Source organism: Salvelinus fontinalis, chromosome 4 (assembly GCF_029448725.1).
Source record: "Salvelinus fontinalis isolate EN_2023a chromosome 4, ASM2944872v1, whole genome shotgun sequence".
In the NCBI taxonomy this organism is placed as follows: domain Eukaryota; kingdom Metazoa; phylum Chordata; class Actinopteri; order Salmoniformes; family Salmonidae; genus Salvelinus; species Salvelinus fontinalis.
The window spans coordinates 79,667,730-79,685,358 of record NC_074668.1 but is presented as its reverse complement, the minus strand read 5'-3'; the positions used below and the strand labels follow the sequence as shown (position 1 = coordinate 79,685,358).

The 17,629-nt window shown below is 55.4% G+C and overlaps 1 protein-coding gene across 2 annotated transcripts in view; it reads left to right on the top strand.

The window, feature by feature from the left end:
* Positions 1-17,629, top strand: part of LOC129854485 (nuclear factor of activated T-cells, cytoplasmic 3-like) — a 104,723-nt gene that overhangs the window by 63,833 nt on the left and 23,261 nt on the right. For both annotated transcript variants that reach the window (XM_055921569.1, XM_055921568.1), the window contains exons 7-9: positions 12,964-13,019; positions 13,221-13,347; positions 15,373-16,542. In XM_055921569.1, the coding sequence (XP_055777544.1) occupies positions 12,964-13,019; positions 13,221-13,347; positions 15,373-16,542 (1,353 nt within the window). The remainder of the gene's footprint in view (positions 1-12,963; positions 13,020-13,220; positions 13,348-15,372; positions 16,543-17,629) is intronic.

The following is a 17,629-nucleotide window of genomic DNA, read 5'->3' as shown; positions in this document are numbered from 1 at the left end:
TAATGATGATCTGGTTTGTGTAAATTGTCAATCGTCAAGGCTAATCCAGACACTTATTGCAGAACATGCGTGATTGGAGGGAGCGGATGGAGGGATGGAATAAAGAGAGGAGAGGAAGAGAGTAGTAATGACAGAGTTTTCCACCTCCTTCCATAAACAGTGGAATGACGTTGAGCGTGAAAGAGAAGTTTATTGTGGTTAGTTAGTTAATGTATAGTCAGTGTTTCCCCTAGAATGTTTTTCAGCAATGTTGGGGGGGGGGGGGGGGGGGGGGGTCTTCCAGGGGTCTTCCTGCAGGGGGTAGGGTGAGGACTTCATGCAGGGTGTGGTGGATGGGGTCTTCCTGGGGGAGTAGGATGGGGACTTCATGTGGGGGTAGGGTGGAGTCTTCCTGCGGGGGGTAGGGTGGGGTCTTCATGTGGGGGTAGGGTGGGGACTTCCTGCGGGGGGTAGGATGGGGACTTCATGTGGGGGTAGGATGGGGATTTCCTGCGGGGGGTAGGATGGGGTCTTCCTGCGGGGGGTAGGATGGGGTCTTCCTGCGGGGGGTAGGATGGGGTCTTCCTGGGGGGTAGGATGGGGACTTCATGTGGGGGTAGGGTGGAGTCTTCCTGCGGGGCGTAGGGTGGGGTCTTCCTGCGGGGGGTAGGATGGGGTCTTCATGTGGGGGTAGGATGGGGACTTCCTGCGGAGGGTAGGATGGTGTCTTCCTGCGCGGGGTAGGATGGGGTCTTACTGGGGGGTAGGATGGGGTCTTCCTGGGGGGGGGGGTAGGATGGGGTCTTCATGTGGGGGTAGGATGGGGACTTCCTGCGGGGGGTAGGATGGGGTCTTCATGTGGGGGTAGGATGGGGACTTCCTGCGGGGGGTAGGATGGGGTCTTCCTGCGGGGGGTAGGATGGGGTCTTCCTGGGGGGTAGAATGGGGAATTCATGTGGGGGTAGGGTGGAGTCTTCCTGCGGTGGGTAGGGTGGGGTCTTCCTGGGGGAGTAGGATGGGGACTTCATGCGGGGGGTAGAATGGGGTCTTCCTGCGGGGGGTAGGATGGGGAATTCATGCGGGGGGTAGAATGGGGTCTTCCTGCGGGGGGTAGGATGGGGTCTTCCTGGGGGGTAGGATGGGGTCTTCCTGGGGGGGGTAGGATGGGGTCTTCCTGCGGGGGGTAGAATGGTGTCTTCATGTGGGGGTAGGATGGGGACTTCCTGCGGGGGGTAGGATGGGGTCTTCCTGCGGGGGGTAGGATGGTGTCTTCATGTGGGGGTAGGGTGGAGTCTTCCTCCGGGGGGTAGGGTGGGGTCTTCCTGCGGGGGGTAGGATGGGGTCTTCATGTGGGGGTAGGATGGGGACTTCCTGCGGGGGGTAGGATGGGGTCTTCATGTGGGGGTAGGATGGGGACTTCCTGCGGGGGGTAGGATGGGGTCTTCCTGGGGGGTAGGATGGGGACTTCATGTGGGGGTAGGATGGCGACTTCCTGCGGGGGGTAGGATGGGGTCTTCCTGCGGGGGGTAGGATGGGGTCTTCCTGGGGGGTAGGATGGGGACTTCATGTGAGTGTAGGGTGGAGTGTTCCTGCGGGGGGTAGGGTGGGGTCTTCCTGCGGGGGGTAGGATGGGGTCTTCCTGCGCGGGGTAGGATGGGGTCTTCCTGGGGGGTAGGATGGGGACTTCATGTGGGGGTAGGGTGGAGTCTTCCTGCGGGGGGTAGGGTGGGGTTTTCCTGCGGGGGGTAGGATGGGGTCTTCATGTGGGGGTAGGATGGGGACTTCCTGCGGGGGGTAGGATGGGGTCTTCCTGCGGGGGGTAGGATGGGGTCTTCCTGCGGGGGGTAGAATGGGGTCTTCCTGGGGGGTAGGATGGGGAATTCATGTGGGGGTAGGGTGGAGTCTTCCTGCGGTGGGTAGGGTGGGGTCTTCCTGGGGGAGTAGGATGGGGACTTCATGCGGGGGGTAGAATGGGGTCTTCCTGCGGGGGGTAGGATGGGGAATTCATGCGGGGGGTAGAATGGGGTCTTCCTGCGGGGGGTAGGATGGGGTCTTCCTGGGGGGTAGGATGGGGTCTTCCTGGGGGGGGGGGGGTAGGATGGGGTCTTCCTGCGGGGGGTAGGATGGTGTCTTCATGTGGGGGTAGGATGGGGACTTCCTGCGGGGGGTAGGACGGGGTCTTCCTGGAGGGTAGGATGGGGACTTCATGTGGGGGTAGGGTGGAGTCTTCCTGCGGTGGGTAGGGTGGGGTCTTCCTGGGGGAGTAGGATGGGGACTTCATGCGGGGGGTAGGGTGGAGTCTTCCTGCGGGGGGTAGGGTGGGGTCTTCCTGCGGGGGGTAGGGCGGGGTCTTCATGTGGGGGTAGGATGGGGACTTCCTGCGGGGGGTAGGATGGGGTCTTCATGTGGGGGTAGGATGGGGACTTCCTGCGGGGGGTAGGATGGGGTCTTCCTGGAGGGTAGGATGGGGACTTCATGTGGGGGTAGGGTGGAGTCTTCCTGCGGGGGTAGGATGGGGAATTCATGTGGGGGTAGGGTGGAGTCTTCCTGCGGTGGGTAGGGTGGGGTCTTCCTGGGGGAGTAGGATGGGGACTTCATGCGGGGGGTAGGGTGGAGTCTTCCTGCGGGGGGTAGGGTGGGGTCTTCCTGCGGGGGGTAGGGCGGGGTCTTCATGTGGGGGTAGGATAGCGACTTCCTGCGGGGGGTAGGATGGGGTCTTCCTGCGGGGGGTAGGATGGGGTCTTCCTGGGGGGTAGGATGGGGACTTCATGTGGGTGTAGGGTGGAGTCTTCCTGCGGGGGGTAGGGTGGGGTCTTCCTGCGGGGGGTAGGATGGGGTCTTCATGTGGGGGTAGGATGGGGACTTCCTGCGGGGGGTAGGATGGGGTCTTCATGTGGGGGTAGGATGGGGTCTTCCTGCGGGGGGTAGGATGGGGTCTTCCTGCGGGGGGTAGGATGGGGTCTTCCTGGGGGGTAGGATGTGGTCTTCCTGCGGGGGGTAGGATGGGGTCTTCCTGCGGGGGGTAGGATGGGGTCTTCCTGCGGGGGGTAGGATGGGGTCTTCCTGGGGGGTAGGATGGGGACTTCATGTGGGGGTAGGGTGGAGTCTTCCTGCGGGGCGTAGGGTGGGGTCTTCCTGCGGGGGGTAGGATGGGGTCTTCATGTGGGGGTAGGATGGGGACTTCCTGCGGAGGGTAGGATGGTGTCTTCCTGCGCGGGGTAGGATGGGGTCTTACTGGGGGGTAGGATGGGGTCTTCCTGGGGGGGGGGGTAGGATGGGGTCTTCATGTGGGGGTAGGATGGGGACTTCCTGCGGGGGGTAGGATGGGGTCTTCATGTGGGGGTAGGATGGGGACTTCCTGCGGGGGGTAGGATGGGGTCTTCCTGCGGGGGGTAGGATGGGGTCTTCCTGGGGGGTAGGATGGGGAATTCATGTGGGGGTAGGGTGGAGTCTTCCTGCGGTGGGTAGGGTGGGGTCTTCCTGGGGGAGTAGGATGGGGACTTCATGCGGGGGGTAGAATGGGGTCTTCCTGCGGGGGGTAGGATGGGGAATTCATGCGGGGGGTAGAATGGGGTCTTCCTGCGGGGGGTAGGATGGGGTCTTCCTGGGGGGTAGGATGGGGTCTTCCTGGGGGGGGTAGGATGGGGTCTTCCTGCGGGGGGTAGAATGGTGTCTTCATGTGGGGGTAGGATGGGGACTTCCTGCGGGGGGTAGGATGGGGTCTTCCTGCGGGGGGTAGGATGGGGTCTTCATGTGGGGGTAGGGTGGAGTCTTCCTCCGGGGGGTAGGGTGGGGTCTTCCTGCGGGGGGTAGGATGGGGTCTTCATGTGGGGGTAGGATGGGGACTTCCTGCGGGGGGTAGGATGGGGTCTTCATGTGGGGGTAGGATGGGGACTTCCTGCGGGGGGTAGGATGGGGTCTTCCTGGGGGGTAGGATGGGGACTTCATGTGGGGGTAGGATGGCGACTTCCTGCGGGGGGTAGGATGGGGTCTTCCTGCGGGGGGTAGGATGGGGTCTTCCTGGGGGGTAGGATGGGGACTTCATGTGAGTGTAGGGTGGAGTGTTCCTGCGGGGGGTAGGGTGGGGTCTTCCTGCGGGGGGTAGGATGGGGTCTTCCTGCGCGGGGTAGGATGGGGTCTTCCTGGGGGGTAGGATGGGGACTTCATGTGGGGGTAGGGTGGAGTCTTCCTGCGGGGGGTAGGGTGGGGTTTTCCTGCGGGGGGTAGGATGGGGTCTTCATGTGGGGGTAGGATGGGGACTTCCTGCGGGGGGTAGGATGGGGTCTTCCTGCGGGTGGTAGGATGGGGTCTTCCTGCGGGGGGTAGAATGGGGTCTTCCTGGGGGGTAGGATGGGGAATTCATGTGGGGGTAGGGTGGAGTCTTCCTGCGGTGGGTAGGGTGGGGTCTTCCTGGGGGAGTAGGATGGGGACTTCATGCGGGGGGTAGAATGGGGTCTTCCTGCGGGGGGTAGGATGGGGAATTCATGCGGGGGGTAGAATGGGGTCTTCCTGCGGGGGGTAGGATGGGGTCTTCCTGGGGGGTAGGATGGGGTCTTCCTGGGGGGGGGGGGTAGGACGGGGTCTTCCTGTGGGGGGTAGGATGGTGTCTTCATGTGGGGGTAGGATGGGGACTTCCTGCGGGGGGTAGGACGGGGTCTTCCTGGAGGGTAGGATGGGGACTTCATGTGGGGGTAGGGTGGAGTCTTCCTGCGGTGGGTAGGGTGGGGTCTTCCTGGGGGAGTAGGATGGGGACTTCATGCGGGGGGTAGGGTGGAGTCTTCCTGCGGGGGGTAGGGTGGGGTCTTCCTGCGGGGGGTAGGGCGGGGTCTTCATGTGGGGGTAGGATGGGGACTTCCTGCGGGGGGTAGGATGGGGTCTTCATGTGGGGGTAGGATGGGGACTTCCTGCGGGGGGTAGGATGGGGTCTTCCTGGAGGGTAGGATGGGGACTTCATGTGGGGGTAGGGTGGAGTCTTCCTGCGGGGGTAGGATGGGGAATTCATGTGGGGGTAGGGTGGAGTCTTCCTGCGGTGGGTAGGGTGGGGTCTTCCTGGGGGAGTAGGATGGGGACTTCATGCGGGGGGTAGGGTGGAGTCTTCCTGCGGGGGGTAGGGTGGGGTCTTCCTGCGGGGGGTAGGGCAGGGTCTTCATGTGGGGGTAGGATAGCGACTTCCTGCGGGGGGTAGGATGGGGTCTTCCTGCGGGGGGTAGGATGGGGTCTTCCTGGGGGGTAGGATGGGGACTTCATGTGGGTGTAGGGTGGAGTCTTCCTGCGGGGGGTAGGGTGGGGTCTTCCTGCGGGGGGTAGGATGGGGTCTTCATGTGGGGGTAGGATGGGGACTTCCTGCGGGGGGTAGGATGGGGTCTTCATGTGGGGGTAGGATGGGGTCTTCCTGCGGGGGGTAGGATGGGGTCTTCCTGCGGGGGGTAGGATGGGGTCTTCCTGGGGGGTAGGATGTGGTCTTCCTGCGGGGGGTAGGATGGGGTCTTCCTGCGGGGGGTAGGATGGGGTCTTCCTGCGGGGGGTAGGATGGGGTCTTCCTGGGGGGTAGGATGGGGACTTCATGTGGGGGTAGGGTGGAGTCTTCCTGCGGGGCGTAGGGTGGGGTCTTCCTGCGGGGGGTAGGATGGGGTCTTCATGTGGGGGTAGGATGGGGACTTCCTGCGGAGGGTAGGATGGTGTCTTCCTGCGCGGGGTAGGATGGGGTCTTACTGGGGGGTAGGATGGGGTCTTCCTGGGGGGGGGGTAGGATGGGGTCTTCATGTGGGGGTAGGATGGGGACTTCCTGCGGGGGGTAGGATGGGGTCTTCATGTGGGGGTAGGATGGGGACTTCCTGCGGGGGGTAGGATGGGGTCTTCCTGCGGGGGGTAGGATGGGGTCTTCCTGGGGGGTAGGATGGGGAATTCATGTGGGGGTAGGGTGGAGTCTTCCTGCGGTGGGTAGGGTGGGGTCTTCCTGGGGGAGTAGGATGGGGACTTCATGCGGGGGGTAGAATGGGGTCTTCCTGCGGGGGGTAGGATGGGGAATTCATGCGGGGGGTAGAATGGGGTCTTCCTGCGGGGGGTAGGATGGGGTCTTCCTGGGGGGTAGGATGGGGTCTTCCTGGGGGGGGTAGGATGGGGTCTTCCTGCGGGGGGTAGAATGGTGTCTTCATGTGGGGGTAGGATGGGGACTTCCTGCGGGGGGTAGGATGGGGTCTTCCTGCGGGGGGTAGGATGGGGTCTTCATGTGGGGGTAGGGTGGAGTCTTCCTCCGGGGGGTAGGGTGGGGTCTTCCTGCGGGGGGTAGGATGGGGTCTTCATGTGGGGGTAGGATGGGGACTTCCTGCGGGGGGTAGGATGGGGTCTTCATGTGGGGGTAGGATGGGGACTTCCTGCGGGGGGTAGGATGGGGTCTTCCTGGGGGGTAGGATGGGGACTTCATGTGGGGGTAGGATGGCGACTTCCTGCGGGGGGTAGGATGGGGTCTTCCTGCGGGGGGTAGGATGGGGTCTTCCTGGGGGGTAGGATGGGGACTTCATGTGAGTGTAGGGTGGAGTGTTCCTGCGGGGGGTAGGGTGGGGTCTTCCTGCGGGGGGTAGGATGGGGTCTTCCTGCGCGGGGTAGGATGGGGTCTTCCTGGGGGGTAGGATGGGGACTTCATGTGGGGGTAGGGTGGAGTCTTCCTGCGGGGGGTAGGGTGGGGTTTTCCTGCGGGGGGTAGGATGGGGTCTTCATGTGGGGGTAGGATGGGGACTTCCTGCGGGGGGTAGGATGGGGTCTTCCTGCGGGGGGTAGGATGGGGTCTTCCTGCGGGGGGTAGAATGGGGTCTTCCTGGGGGGTAGGATGGGGAATTCATGTGGGGGTAGGGTGGAGTCTTCCTGCGGTGGGTAGGGTGGGGTCTTCCTGGGGGAGTAGGATGGGGACTTCATGCGGGGGGTAGAATGGGGTCTTCCTGCGGGGGGTAGGATGGGGAATTCATGCGGGGGGTAGAATGGGGTCTTCCTGCGGGGGGTAGGATGGGGTCTTCCTGGGGGGTAGGATGGGGTCTTCCTGGGGGGGGGGGGGTAGGATGGGGTCTTCCTGCGGGGGGTAGGATGGTGTCTTCATGTGGGGGTAGGATGGGGACTTCCTGCGGGGGGTAGGACGGGGTCTTCCTGGAGGGTAGGATGGGGACTTCATGTGGGGGTAGGGTGGAGTCTTCCTGCGGTGGGTAGGGTGGGGTCTTCCTGGGGGAGTAGGATGGGGACTTCATGCGGGGGGTAGGGTGGAGTCTTCCTGCGGGGGGTAGGGTGGGGTCTTCCTGCGGGGGGTAGGGCGGGGTCTTCATGTGGGGGTAGGATGGGGACTTCCTGCGGGGGGTAGGATGGGGTCTTCATGTGGGGGTAGGATGGGGACTTCCTGCGGGGGGTAGGATGGGGTCTTCCTGGAGGGTAGGATGGGGACTTCATGTGGGGGTAGGGTGGAGTCTTCCTGCGGGGGTAGGATGGGGAATTCATGTGGGGGTAGGGTGGAGTCTTCCTGCGGTGGGTAGGGTGGGGTCTTCCTGGGGGAGTAGGATGGGGACTTCATGCGGGGGGTAGGGTGGAGTCTTCCTGCGGGGGGTAGGGTGGGGTCTTCCTGCGGGGGGTAGGGCGGGGTCTTCATGTGGGGGTAGGATAGCGACTTCCTGCGGGGGGTAGGATGGGGTCTTCCTGCGGGGGGTAGGATGGGGTCTTCCTGGGGGGTAGGATGGGGACTTCATGTGGGTGTAGGGTGGAGTCTTCCTGCGGGGGGTAGGGTGGGGTCTTCCTGCGGGGGGTAGGATGGGGTCTTCATGTGGGGGTAGGATGGGGACTTCCTGCGGGGGGTAGGATGGGGTCTTCATGTGGGGGTAGGATGGGGTCTTCCTGCGGGGGGTAGGATGGGGTCTTCCTGCGGGGGGTAGGATGGGGTCTTCCTGGGGGGTAGGATGTGGTCTTCCTGCGGGGGGTAGGATGGGGTCTTCCTGTGGGGGTAGGGTGGAGTCTTCCTGCGGGGGGTAGGATGGGGACTTCATGCGGGGGGTAGGATGGCGACTTCCTGGGGGATAGGATGGGAACTTCATGTGGGGGGTAGGATGGGGACTTCATGTGGGGGTAGGGTGGAGTCTTCCTGGGGGGTAGGATGTTGACTTCATGCGGGGGGTAGGATGGGGACTTCCTGGGGGATAGGATGTGGACTTCATGCGGGGGGTAGGGTGGAGTCTTCCTGGGGGGTAGGATGGGGTCTTCCTGCGGGGGGTAGGATGGGGTCTTCCTGCGGGGGGTAGGATGGGGTCTTCCTGGGGGAGTAGGATGGGGACTTCATGCGGGGGGTAGGATGGGGTCTTCCTGGGGGGTAGGATGGGGTCTTCCTGGGGGGTAGGATGGAGTGTTCCTGGGGGGTAGGATGGGGTCTTCCTGGCGGGGGTAGGGTGGAGTCTTCCTACGGGGGGTAGGGTGGAGTCTTCCTGCGGGGGGTAGGATGGGGTCTTCATGTGGGGGCAGGGTGGAGTCTTCCTGCGGGGGGTAGGATGGGGTCTTCCTGCGGGGGGTAGGATGGGGTCTTCCTGGGGGGTAGGATGGGGACTTCATGTGGGGGTAGGGTGGAGTCTTCCTGCGGGGTAGGATGGGGACTTCATGTAGGATGGGGTCTTCTTGGGGGAGTAGGATGGGGACTTCATGCGGGGGGTAGGATGGGGTCTTCCTGCAGAGGGTAGGATGGGGTCTTCCTGCGGGGGGTAGGATGGGGTCTTCCTGGGGGGTAGGGTGGGGTCTTCCTGGGGGAGTAGGATGGGGACTTCATGCGGGCGGTAGGATGGGGTCTTCCTGCGGGGGGTAGGGTGGGGTCTTCCTGCGGGGGGTAGGATGGGGTCTTCCTGTGGGGGTAGGATTTGGGCTTCATGCGGGGGGTAGGATGGGGTCTTCCTGCGGGGGGTAGGATGGGGTCTTCCTGGGGGGTAGGATGGGGTCTTCCTGGGGGGGTAGGATGGGGTCTTCCTGGGGGGTAGGATGGGGTCTTCATGCGGGGGGTAGGATGGGGTCTTCCTGCGGGGGGGTAGGATGGGGTCTTCCTGTGGGGGGTAGGATGGGGTCTTCCTGGGGGGGTAGGATGGGGTCTTCCTGGGGGGGGTAGGATGGGGTCTTCCTGGGGGGTAGGATGGGGTCTTTCTGGGGCATACAAATAAATGCAGTGGCGGCGCACCGCTCCTAAATGCACAGAGGAGGAGTGGAGGGTTGGGTAACAGGGATCCCTAGCTCCAGGCACCAGTTGATAACAAGTACTACATTACGGTTTATGGAATCTCTACTGGACTCTCTTCTTGACTTGTTCAATTCCTATTTTTAAGATTATAAAAGTCACTTTGAAAATAAACGTTTGCTAAATGACCGTATTATATTTTTATTACAAGCAGTAATGGAGGTCTTTTAGTGAGTTGGTTGTCCATCTAGTTTACCAGTTCTTTGTGGGCTTCAGTTAGTTATGTCAATGGACTGGGCTACACTGCAGATAGGGGAGGAGGGAGAGAGGTAGTTGAAGGGGTGCTATAATGATGCAGGCAGGCGAACTCTGGTCCATCTGGCTACAGCAGGTCTGTCAGTGTGAGGTCTGGTCTTTGGCTCGTTCGTTCATCTCCTAATGCTAGGAAAAGCAGAAAGGTCCTTTCCCTCTGTCCAGATGAAACAGGATCACATCCATTGGCTTCATGCTGACTTCTATCACTTTATTACCTGCTCTGGGGGAGGGAGAGAGCAGTTTGGCTCAGAGGAAGGGGAATATGAAAAAGGCATTATTATTATTCTGAGGGGAAAAAATATTATTTGACCAGAGTGAACCTCATCAAACAGAGGAAAAGGACCCCTAGATGGAATGACTGACTATACTGACTGACTCTACTGACTGACTTTTTTGGCCTACTGACTCTACTGGCTTACTGACTCTACTGGCTTACTGACTTACTGTACTGTACTGACTATACTGGCTTACTGGCTTACTGACTGTACTGTACTGTACTGACTATACTGGCTTACTGGCTCTACTGGCTTACTGACTGACTGTACTGTACTGTACTGACTATACTGACTGACTCTACTGACTGACTATTTTGGCCTACTGACTCTACTGGCTTACTGACTCTACTGGCTTACTGACTCTACTGGCTTACTGACTTACTGTACTGTACTGACTCTACTGGCTTACTGACTTACTGTACTGTACTGACTATACTGACTGACTCTACTGACTGACTATTTTGGCCTACTGACTCTACTGGCTTACTGACTCTACTGACTCTACTGGCTTACTGACTCTACTGGCTTACTGACTTACTGTACTGACTATACTGGCTTACTGGCTTTACTACTGACTTACTGACTGACTATACTGTACTGACTCTACTGGCTTAGTGACTGACTGTACTGTACTGACTATACTGGCTTACTGGCTTTACTACTGACTTACTGACTGACTGTACTGTACTGTACTGACTATACTGGCTTACTGGCTTACTGACTGTACTGTACTGTACTGTACTGACTATACTGACTGACTCTACTGACTGACTATTTTGGCCTACTGACTCTACTGGCTTACTGACTCTACTGGCTTACTGGCTTTACTACTGACTTACTGAGTGACTGTACTGTACTGTACTGACTATACTGGCTTACTGGCTTACTGACTGACTGTACTGTACTGACTATACTGGCTTACTGGCTTTACTACTGACTTACTGACTGACTGTACAGTACTGACTAAACTGGCTCTACTGTACTTACTGACTCTACTGACTGACTACTGACTGACTCTACTGTAATGACTACTGTAGGGCCTCGATGAGGGCAGAAGGCGAGTGGAGGATGATGTAAAAAACTGGTTGAATTGAAATTGCATTTAACACACCAGGCATCAGTGTTTTTCCTTTCTTCCATACAGAAGGTCTACAAGCTACAGTTATTCTAGCTGTCTGAATAGCTTAGCCCTCATTGTTTTGGTAGATATCATAACACATGGACGTGTTTTTAACTCTCTGAGAGAGGGGTGGATATAGAACATGTTTTTTCTCTGAGAGGGAGGGGTGGATGGATGTGTTTTCTCTCTGTCATCAGGTAGGTTCCTGTTGGAGCTTGTTAAGTGGTGGGCGAAGGACGGTGGCAGTACATGTGGGGCCCTCTCCCTCCTCTCTCCTGCCTATTGAATGTCAACATGTGCTGCAGAAATACACTCAGTATGCTGAAGTCAGACAGAGCTAAGGCACCCAAGGTCATTATTCAGTCATTACCAGAAAGCTGACTCAGATACCTAGAGGAGTAGCTAGAGCCCCCCTTTCACAAAAAGAGAAGGAACCTTCCAGTAGAGATGCAATTTCCTAAAGTGGCTTATGTCATTAACTTGTTCTGTTTCATTCTGTGGGACAGTGGAATCTCCACTGTGCTCTATAGAAGAGTCTAATGCACCACAGGATTACTGGGGCAAAGACTGTCATCTGCCTCTGTTAGGATGAGATCAAGGGCCTTCCTAACTAAAGTAGTATGTTATCTCTCTGAACAGTTATCAATTAAGAGGAGATCAGAGTAGGGCCATCTATTATAGATGGCTATTAGAAGGGGAAGCGTTTGGAAAGAAAAGCAGAATACTGTAGATGTACAGGACTTAGCCTATAACTACAGTACAGCTATAAGATCCCATTGTAAAGATGGGGAGTCTTTCAGCAGGCATTAGGGCAGATTGTTTTGGGGAAGCCCTTTGGTTAAGTGGAGAAGTAACACAGGTGCGGTCAGATGTAATCAGATCCATATGTGACTTTATGAACAGCATGAAACACCCCCATTTTCAATTGCAAGTTAGTGTGGCATCATGCCATTTCAAAAAAGTTGTAGCTACTTATGTGACTGCAGTAGTTGTGCAGTAGTAGCTGAATACATTTCGGATTTAGTAGTTGTGATGATGGTGACTTCTCCTTAACCGCAGCAGCCCGTTATAATTCTCTCAACTGTTTTTCTGAATGGCTGGATGCCTAAGATGTCTGGCCAGATCATTAGATCTGTAGGAGGAAAACTGGAAAATAAGAGGATATTTCCTTTCCTAAGCCAGCCAGAACTCTGGCAGCGCAACGTAGCCTAGCCCATGGTGGACCGACCGGCGGAGGGAGGCAGGGATTTTAAATAAATAGAGAGTTATTCCACTTGTCTCTCCATAATGTTAACCAGGCAAGACAAACAGCAGGATATTTAGACTTTGATTACTTTTTAATAGCTGTAAAAATACTCTCCACTGAGTTTTTGTGTCCATAAAGATGACATCATTGAGATGTTTCTGGTCCCCCAGCCAGAACCAATTGAAATCTCTCTGCTTTCCGAAGATTTTCTGTGGTTCATACTGAGCCATGTCTGCTGGAGCAGGAAGTCTTACACTGACATGATGATCATTAGGAAAATAGACAGTAACCCAGAAGATATATTACACAAGACTTAAAGATGGGTCTGAAATATAGTGCAATGATCATAGATTGTCTTCATAATTAGGTTCTTTGGCCGGGGTGTATTGCATGTCAGGTGCATTGAGCTACTTGACTTATTCAACTCAGCATTACTGTATGATCTTTAGATTTAATGGTCTTGGTTTTCTATTTGAAAAATATTTGACAGATACTATAATTCACTTCCTCCCAGATTCACATTGATATAGGAATTAGTCCAAGAGCTGGCAATTCAATTAGGGGAGGATTTGATGGAGTCCTTCGTGTCAAATTTGTCTGTTGACTCCATCTGTTTTGTGGAAGAGGAGGTGGGTTGACTCTATGCTGAATCCCTATGGGTGCCATTCTGCCATGTATTCATTAATTCACACATAATTTGAAAAGCAGACCAAGAGCCGAATGCATTGTCTCTCGCCAGGCCCAGCCTGGAGTGGGAATGCTGTGATCTTGCCGTCTGTCAAAATGGAGTCCTACAATGTGTTTTACTCATCTGTCATGTCTTCTCCCTCTCTTTTTGTCTTTTTAGATGGAAGACCCCAGTGGGAAGTGGAGGCGAAAATCATCCGTGAGAAAAGTCAAGGAGTAAGTAGAACATAAGCTTTCTACACCTCTCTGTAGCTTAGCTGTCACAAACATGATGTATATTATTCTGTATCATTAGGCTATATTTTTACAGCTGTTATATTGATGTAGCATTATTCATGAATTATTACTAAAGTATCCTGACTAATGTGAATGTCTGTGAAAAGTGGAAACGTTGACTGTGTTGGTTCCTTCTCCCAGTCGAGCGTCGTAGTGGAGGTCCCTCCCTACCACAGTAAGACCGTGACCTCGGCTGTTCAGGTGCAGTTTTACGTGTGTAACGGCAAACGGAAAAGGAGCCAATCACAACGCTTCACTTACCTGTCAGGTAGGAGGATCTACATTCTACACCAATCATAGTGCCTGAATTGCAAGTCTTTAGAATCACTGGCGGTTGTGTTCCACTGCAGATGGTTAGATCTGGCAACACGTGATGTTTAGCTAACATCTCATCAACCACATTTATATGATGTAGCAATTGTGTCGTATGTGTGGCAGTGGGAGTGTTCTAAAGACATACTGGAACATGATCATGTGGAGTCACGTTGAAACCTGCTTTTCACTCCTCTGTTGACCTCTCAGGGGGATTGACAGAAAGCAGATACAGCCATGGAAAGCAGTAGCACACGCATACAAACATACACACACTGCCGAGGATCCTTCTTTTGGGCTTAGCTAACTAACCCGGTTTTGGAGAGCTTTGAACTTTCCCTCCCAGTTTGCATAGCTGTGGTTAAAGAAGGGGCACCTCCACTAACAGTTACATGTGCACCTGCCAACCGTTCATGTAAAGCACCATGAAACTTTATTGCTGTCTATTTCTGATGTGTATTTGCATGGAAGTTTTAGTATGCAAATCTTTGCTCTCCAGGAACATTTGATTACACACAGGAATTGTGGGAATTTCAAACGGTGTTGTTTGCCTAAAATGAAATCTCTCCGAGGCTGAATTTTCTTCTTTTTTTTTACGTGGATTCTACAGTTTCCTAATGTTTTTCATTAAGTCAAATCCCTGCATAGTTACTTGATATTGTTATTGTTTTCCAACAATAACGTCAAATCAACGTTAGTCAAAACGAAAACTGTTTTGGCGGAATATATTGACAAGTGAGCAATTTCTGATATCTACCAGAGCAGTGTGTGTGTTTAGATGTGTATGTGCCCCTCCACCCACTCTCCGTTTGCAGCACGTCGCCCACTCTTCAAGTGCTTCCTGTTTTCCACGCTACCCTACCAGGACAGCCAATTAGAGCACAGCACAGGAAGCCTGCTCTGTCAGTGTAGACGCCACTATTGTTACCACGGACACCACACTCTTAATTGTGGCGTCACCGGCCCACCAATCACACTGTGCTACCTAGTGTGCGTGGGTAGTAGGGCCCTGGCTGGCCCAGTTTAGGGATGAACTGTGAGAAAAGAGCATCAGTTCTCTTCTGAGATCCCTTAAGGAAGATGTCATGATTAGAATGTGTAGGGTTCTCAGGTGTTCCTGGTCAGGTGGTCAAGACAAGAAAAGCTTTGTCATTAGGGTTGGCCAAGTATGGATAGGTGCTGTCAGCATAGTCCAGAGGAAGACCCCTTCTGTCTCTACAATATCGCAGTGCCTTTCCCCTTCAAAACGAAAACATGTAAAAAAGCACCATTTAACCCAATCTATCACAGTATCTCTGTCCCTTCCCCCTCAGACACAAGTCTTCCTGGCTGTATTCTCTCAGTAACATGCCTGTCAGAGGGAGGGCCATGGGAGGTAGTAGGGGTGCTAGGGGCTGTGAACTGGTTTGTCCTCCTCCTGGTTTCAGCATGGCTGGAAGGCATTTTGCTTCTCCCCATACTGCAGTCAACATGATGGCACCCAAACCCAACAACATATGCTCCCTCTCTCTGATTCAGAGCTGGGTCAAAATAAAACCCGGCCCGGTCACAAGCACCAGATTGGGAAATAGGTTACTGATTGGTACACAGCAGAGTTGTGCTATGCACTGTTGTAAAGGTGCTCCGTTTAAGTAAAGATTTCTAATCTAGTTAACACATACATTCTGAACTTGTGTGAACCACAGTGCTTTGACTTGGTGGATGTTGATTGGGAAGTTAATCCTGAGATTTGGCTATTTGTGGTGATCCAGAATTTGGAAAAACAAATGAGTACTGCCTTGTGTTTTTCATTTTCTGTTGTCATAATCATCACATACGTCACCAAAATATTTATGGCTGCAATGAAAGATTTGAATATATTAATGCTGGTATCATGTGAATGGCAATGTGTTGGTTTCCCGTACTGAGTCTCTCTCTCGCTCCTTCTTTGTCTACCGCCCTCCCTCCCTCTCTCTCTCTCGCTCTCACTCACTGTCTCCAGTCCTGGTGAAGCAGGAGCACAACAGAGAAGAGATGGAAGGGCCCCCTGCTGTGCCCCCCATGCCTGGTATGTCCATGCCCCTGGCCCATGCTGCCAGCCTGGTCCGCAGTACCCACACCCAGCTACCTTCCCCTGAACAGGGCCACCCACCGGACGGCCTTCTGTCCAGCTCTCCACGGGGCCTGGCTGCGGGCCCCGGCTCCAGCCTCCATACTCTGCAGCCTGCCTGCCCCCTCATGGGCTCCCCCTCCTTCCAGCACCTGCCTCACCTCCAGGGCCGAGGCCTCCACACGCCTGCTGACTGTCACATGACGTTCCATCCGGGCCCAGACCCTCCCAACAGGCCCTCCTACCAACACCATCCTATGCAGCAGAGTCACACCCACCCCGGCCACCTAAGCAACCTAAATCCCAACCTGCCCTACAATGGCCAGCCCAGCCTTTCCATGAACACTGGGGTTCCGCAGGGCTATGAGAGAATGCCTTACCACCAGCAGCAGTCTGACCCTGGGGCCTCCCACCCCCACCCAATGGGGCTGGGTATGGTGTACCACTCATCCCCATCCACCTCCGCCCAGCAGGCCTCCAGCCCCCACAGCCCCATCTCCACGGCGCCCCACAGCCAGCCCATGACCCACTCCTCATCTCACTTGCTCTCCATGGGCTACCACTGCCCCCCCAACCCCAGCCAAGTGCCCTCGCCCACCCGACCCAACCACCCCATGGGCCAGCCCTCACCTACCCACCCCAACCATGCAATGCAGCCCTCCCCCCAGCTGCAGAGAGCTATGGGGGGCTACCACCCCACCAGCCAGAGGTCTGCCTCCTGTCCCACTACCTCCAGTGCCCCTCCAGCCCACATGGTTGCCTCGCCCCATTCCGGGCCATCCTCCCCCCAGCTCCACTCCCTGCCCTACCAGTCGCCCACCTCTCCCTCCCCCACCGGCAGCCCTCTGGGCCCCCCAGCACACAGTCCCCAGGCCAGCAGCCCTGTCATGTCCAGCCTGTCCCCAGGCTCATGCAGCAGCAACCCCGTGCAGCAGCACCCCCTTGCCCCCCAGCAGAGCCCCTTCCCTATGGAGGGGGAGAGTGTGAACATCAAGCAGGAGCCGGAGGAGAGAGAGCCCACCTTCAGATCCATCGGCCTGCAGGACATCACACTGGACGACGGTAAGACACAGCTCTGTCTGTCAGCCTCTCCATCTCTCTATGTGTCTGTACTCACTACACTCTCTCTGTATCTCATTCTCTCTTGATTAGAGGGAATTTAAAAGCCCTTACATTTTCATTATTTTATTATCCTTTTAGAATTAAAAAAAAGTTGCATTACATTACATTGTTGCATAGCATCCAGCTAACACGTGTTTTACAAAAATGCTTGTTTTATAACACTGTAAAAAGATACCTTCCACCAGTTAATGAATTCTCCTGGGTGAAATGATGTCTCGTTGTAGTGATTTGTATTTCAGAAATACAGCACTTAAACCGGCAGTTGGGTTTTGTACACAGTAGGGTTGTTATTGAGTGGTCCTGACAGGAGGATTGGACATCATAGCAGCACAATAGACTAATGACTCTCACACTATTGACCTCGTCACAAATAGCTCATCCCCATCTGACACACACACACACACACACACACACACACACACACACACACACACACACACACACACACACACACACACACACACACACACACACACACACACACACACACACACACACACACACAGTAAGGAGATTCATTCTTTGGGTTCAGCTCGTTTGTATTGACTGGATGTTGCAACAGTGGGAATACTACGAAAATTGTTTTATACCACAGAGACCACAGCCGCTGTAATTACTGTGTGTGGAAGGCCCTTTCCATTCTGAAGAGGACTAATGTACCTCTATTTACGGTGGTATAACAAACTGACTGGAGAATGATGAGACTAACTCATTAACAGTGCCTCTTCACTTCAAGAACACTACAAATCCTAACTCGGCACAAGCCGTCTGAGAAACCACCATTCCCCATTTAGTTTCTAATCTGCCATGCACAGCCACTTCTGCTTCTCTGCACACTGGTCCCGCTCAGTCACGTATTCAAATAAACAGCAGTCAAATGGCCCATAGTTAATAAACAGCCTGGAGTGGCTGCGACAGAAAGTGTGTGTGCATCAGGAAGTGCTGTATTGTGTGCTAGCAAGGGCCAGGCTAATTACACGGCCCATTATCAATAAGTCATGTATGAAAGACCATCAGACACAAGTTC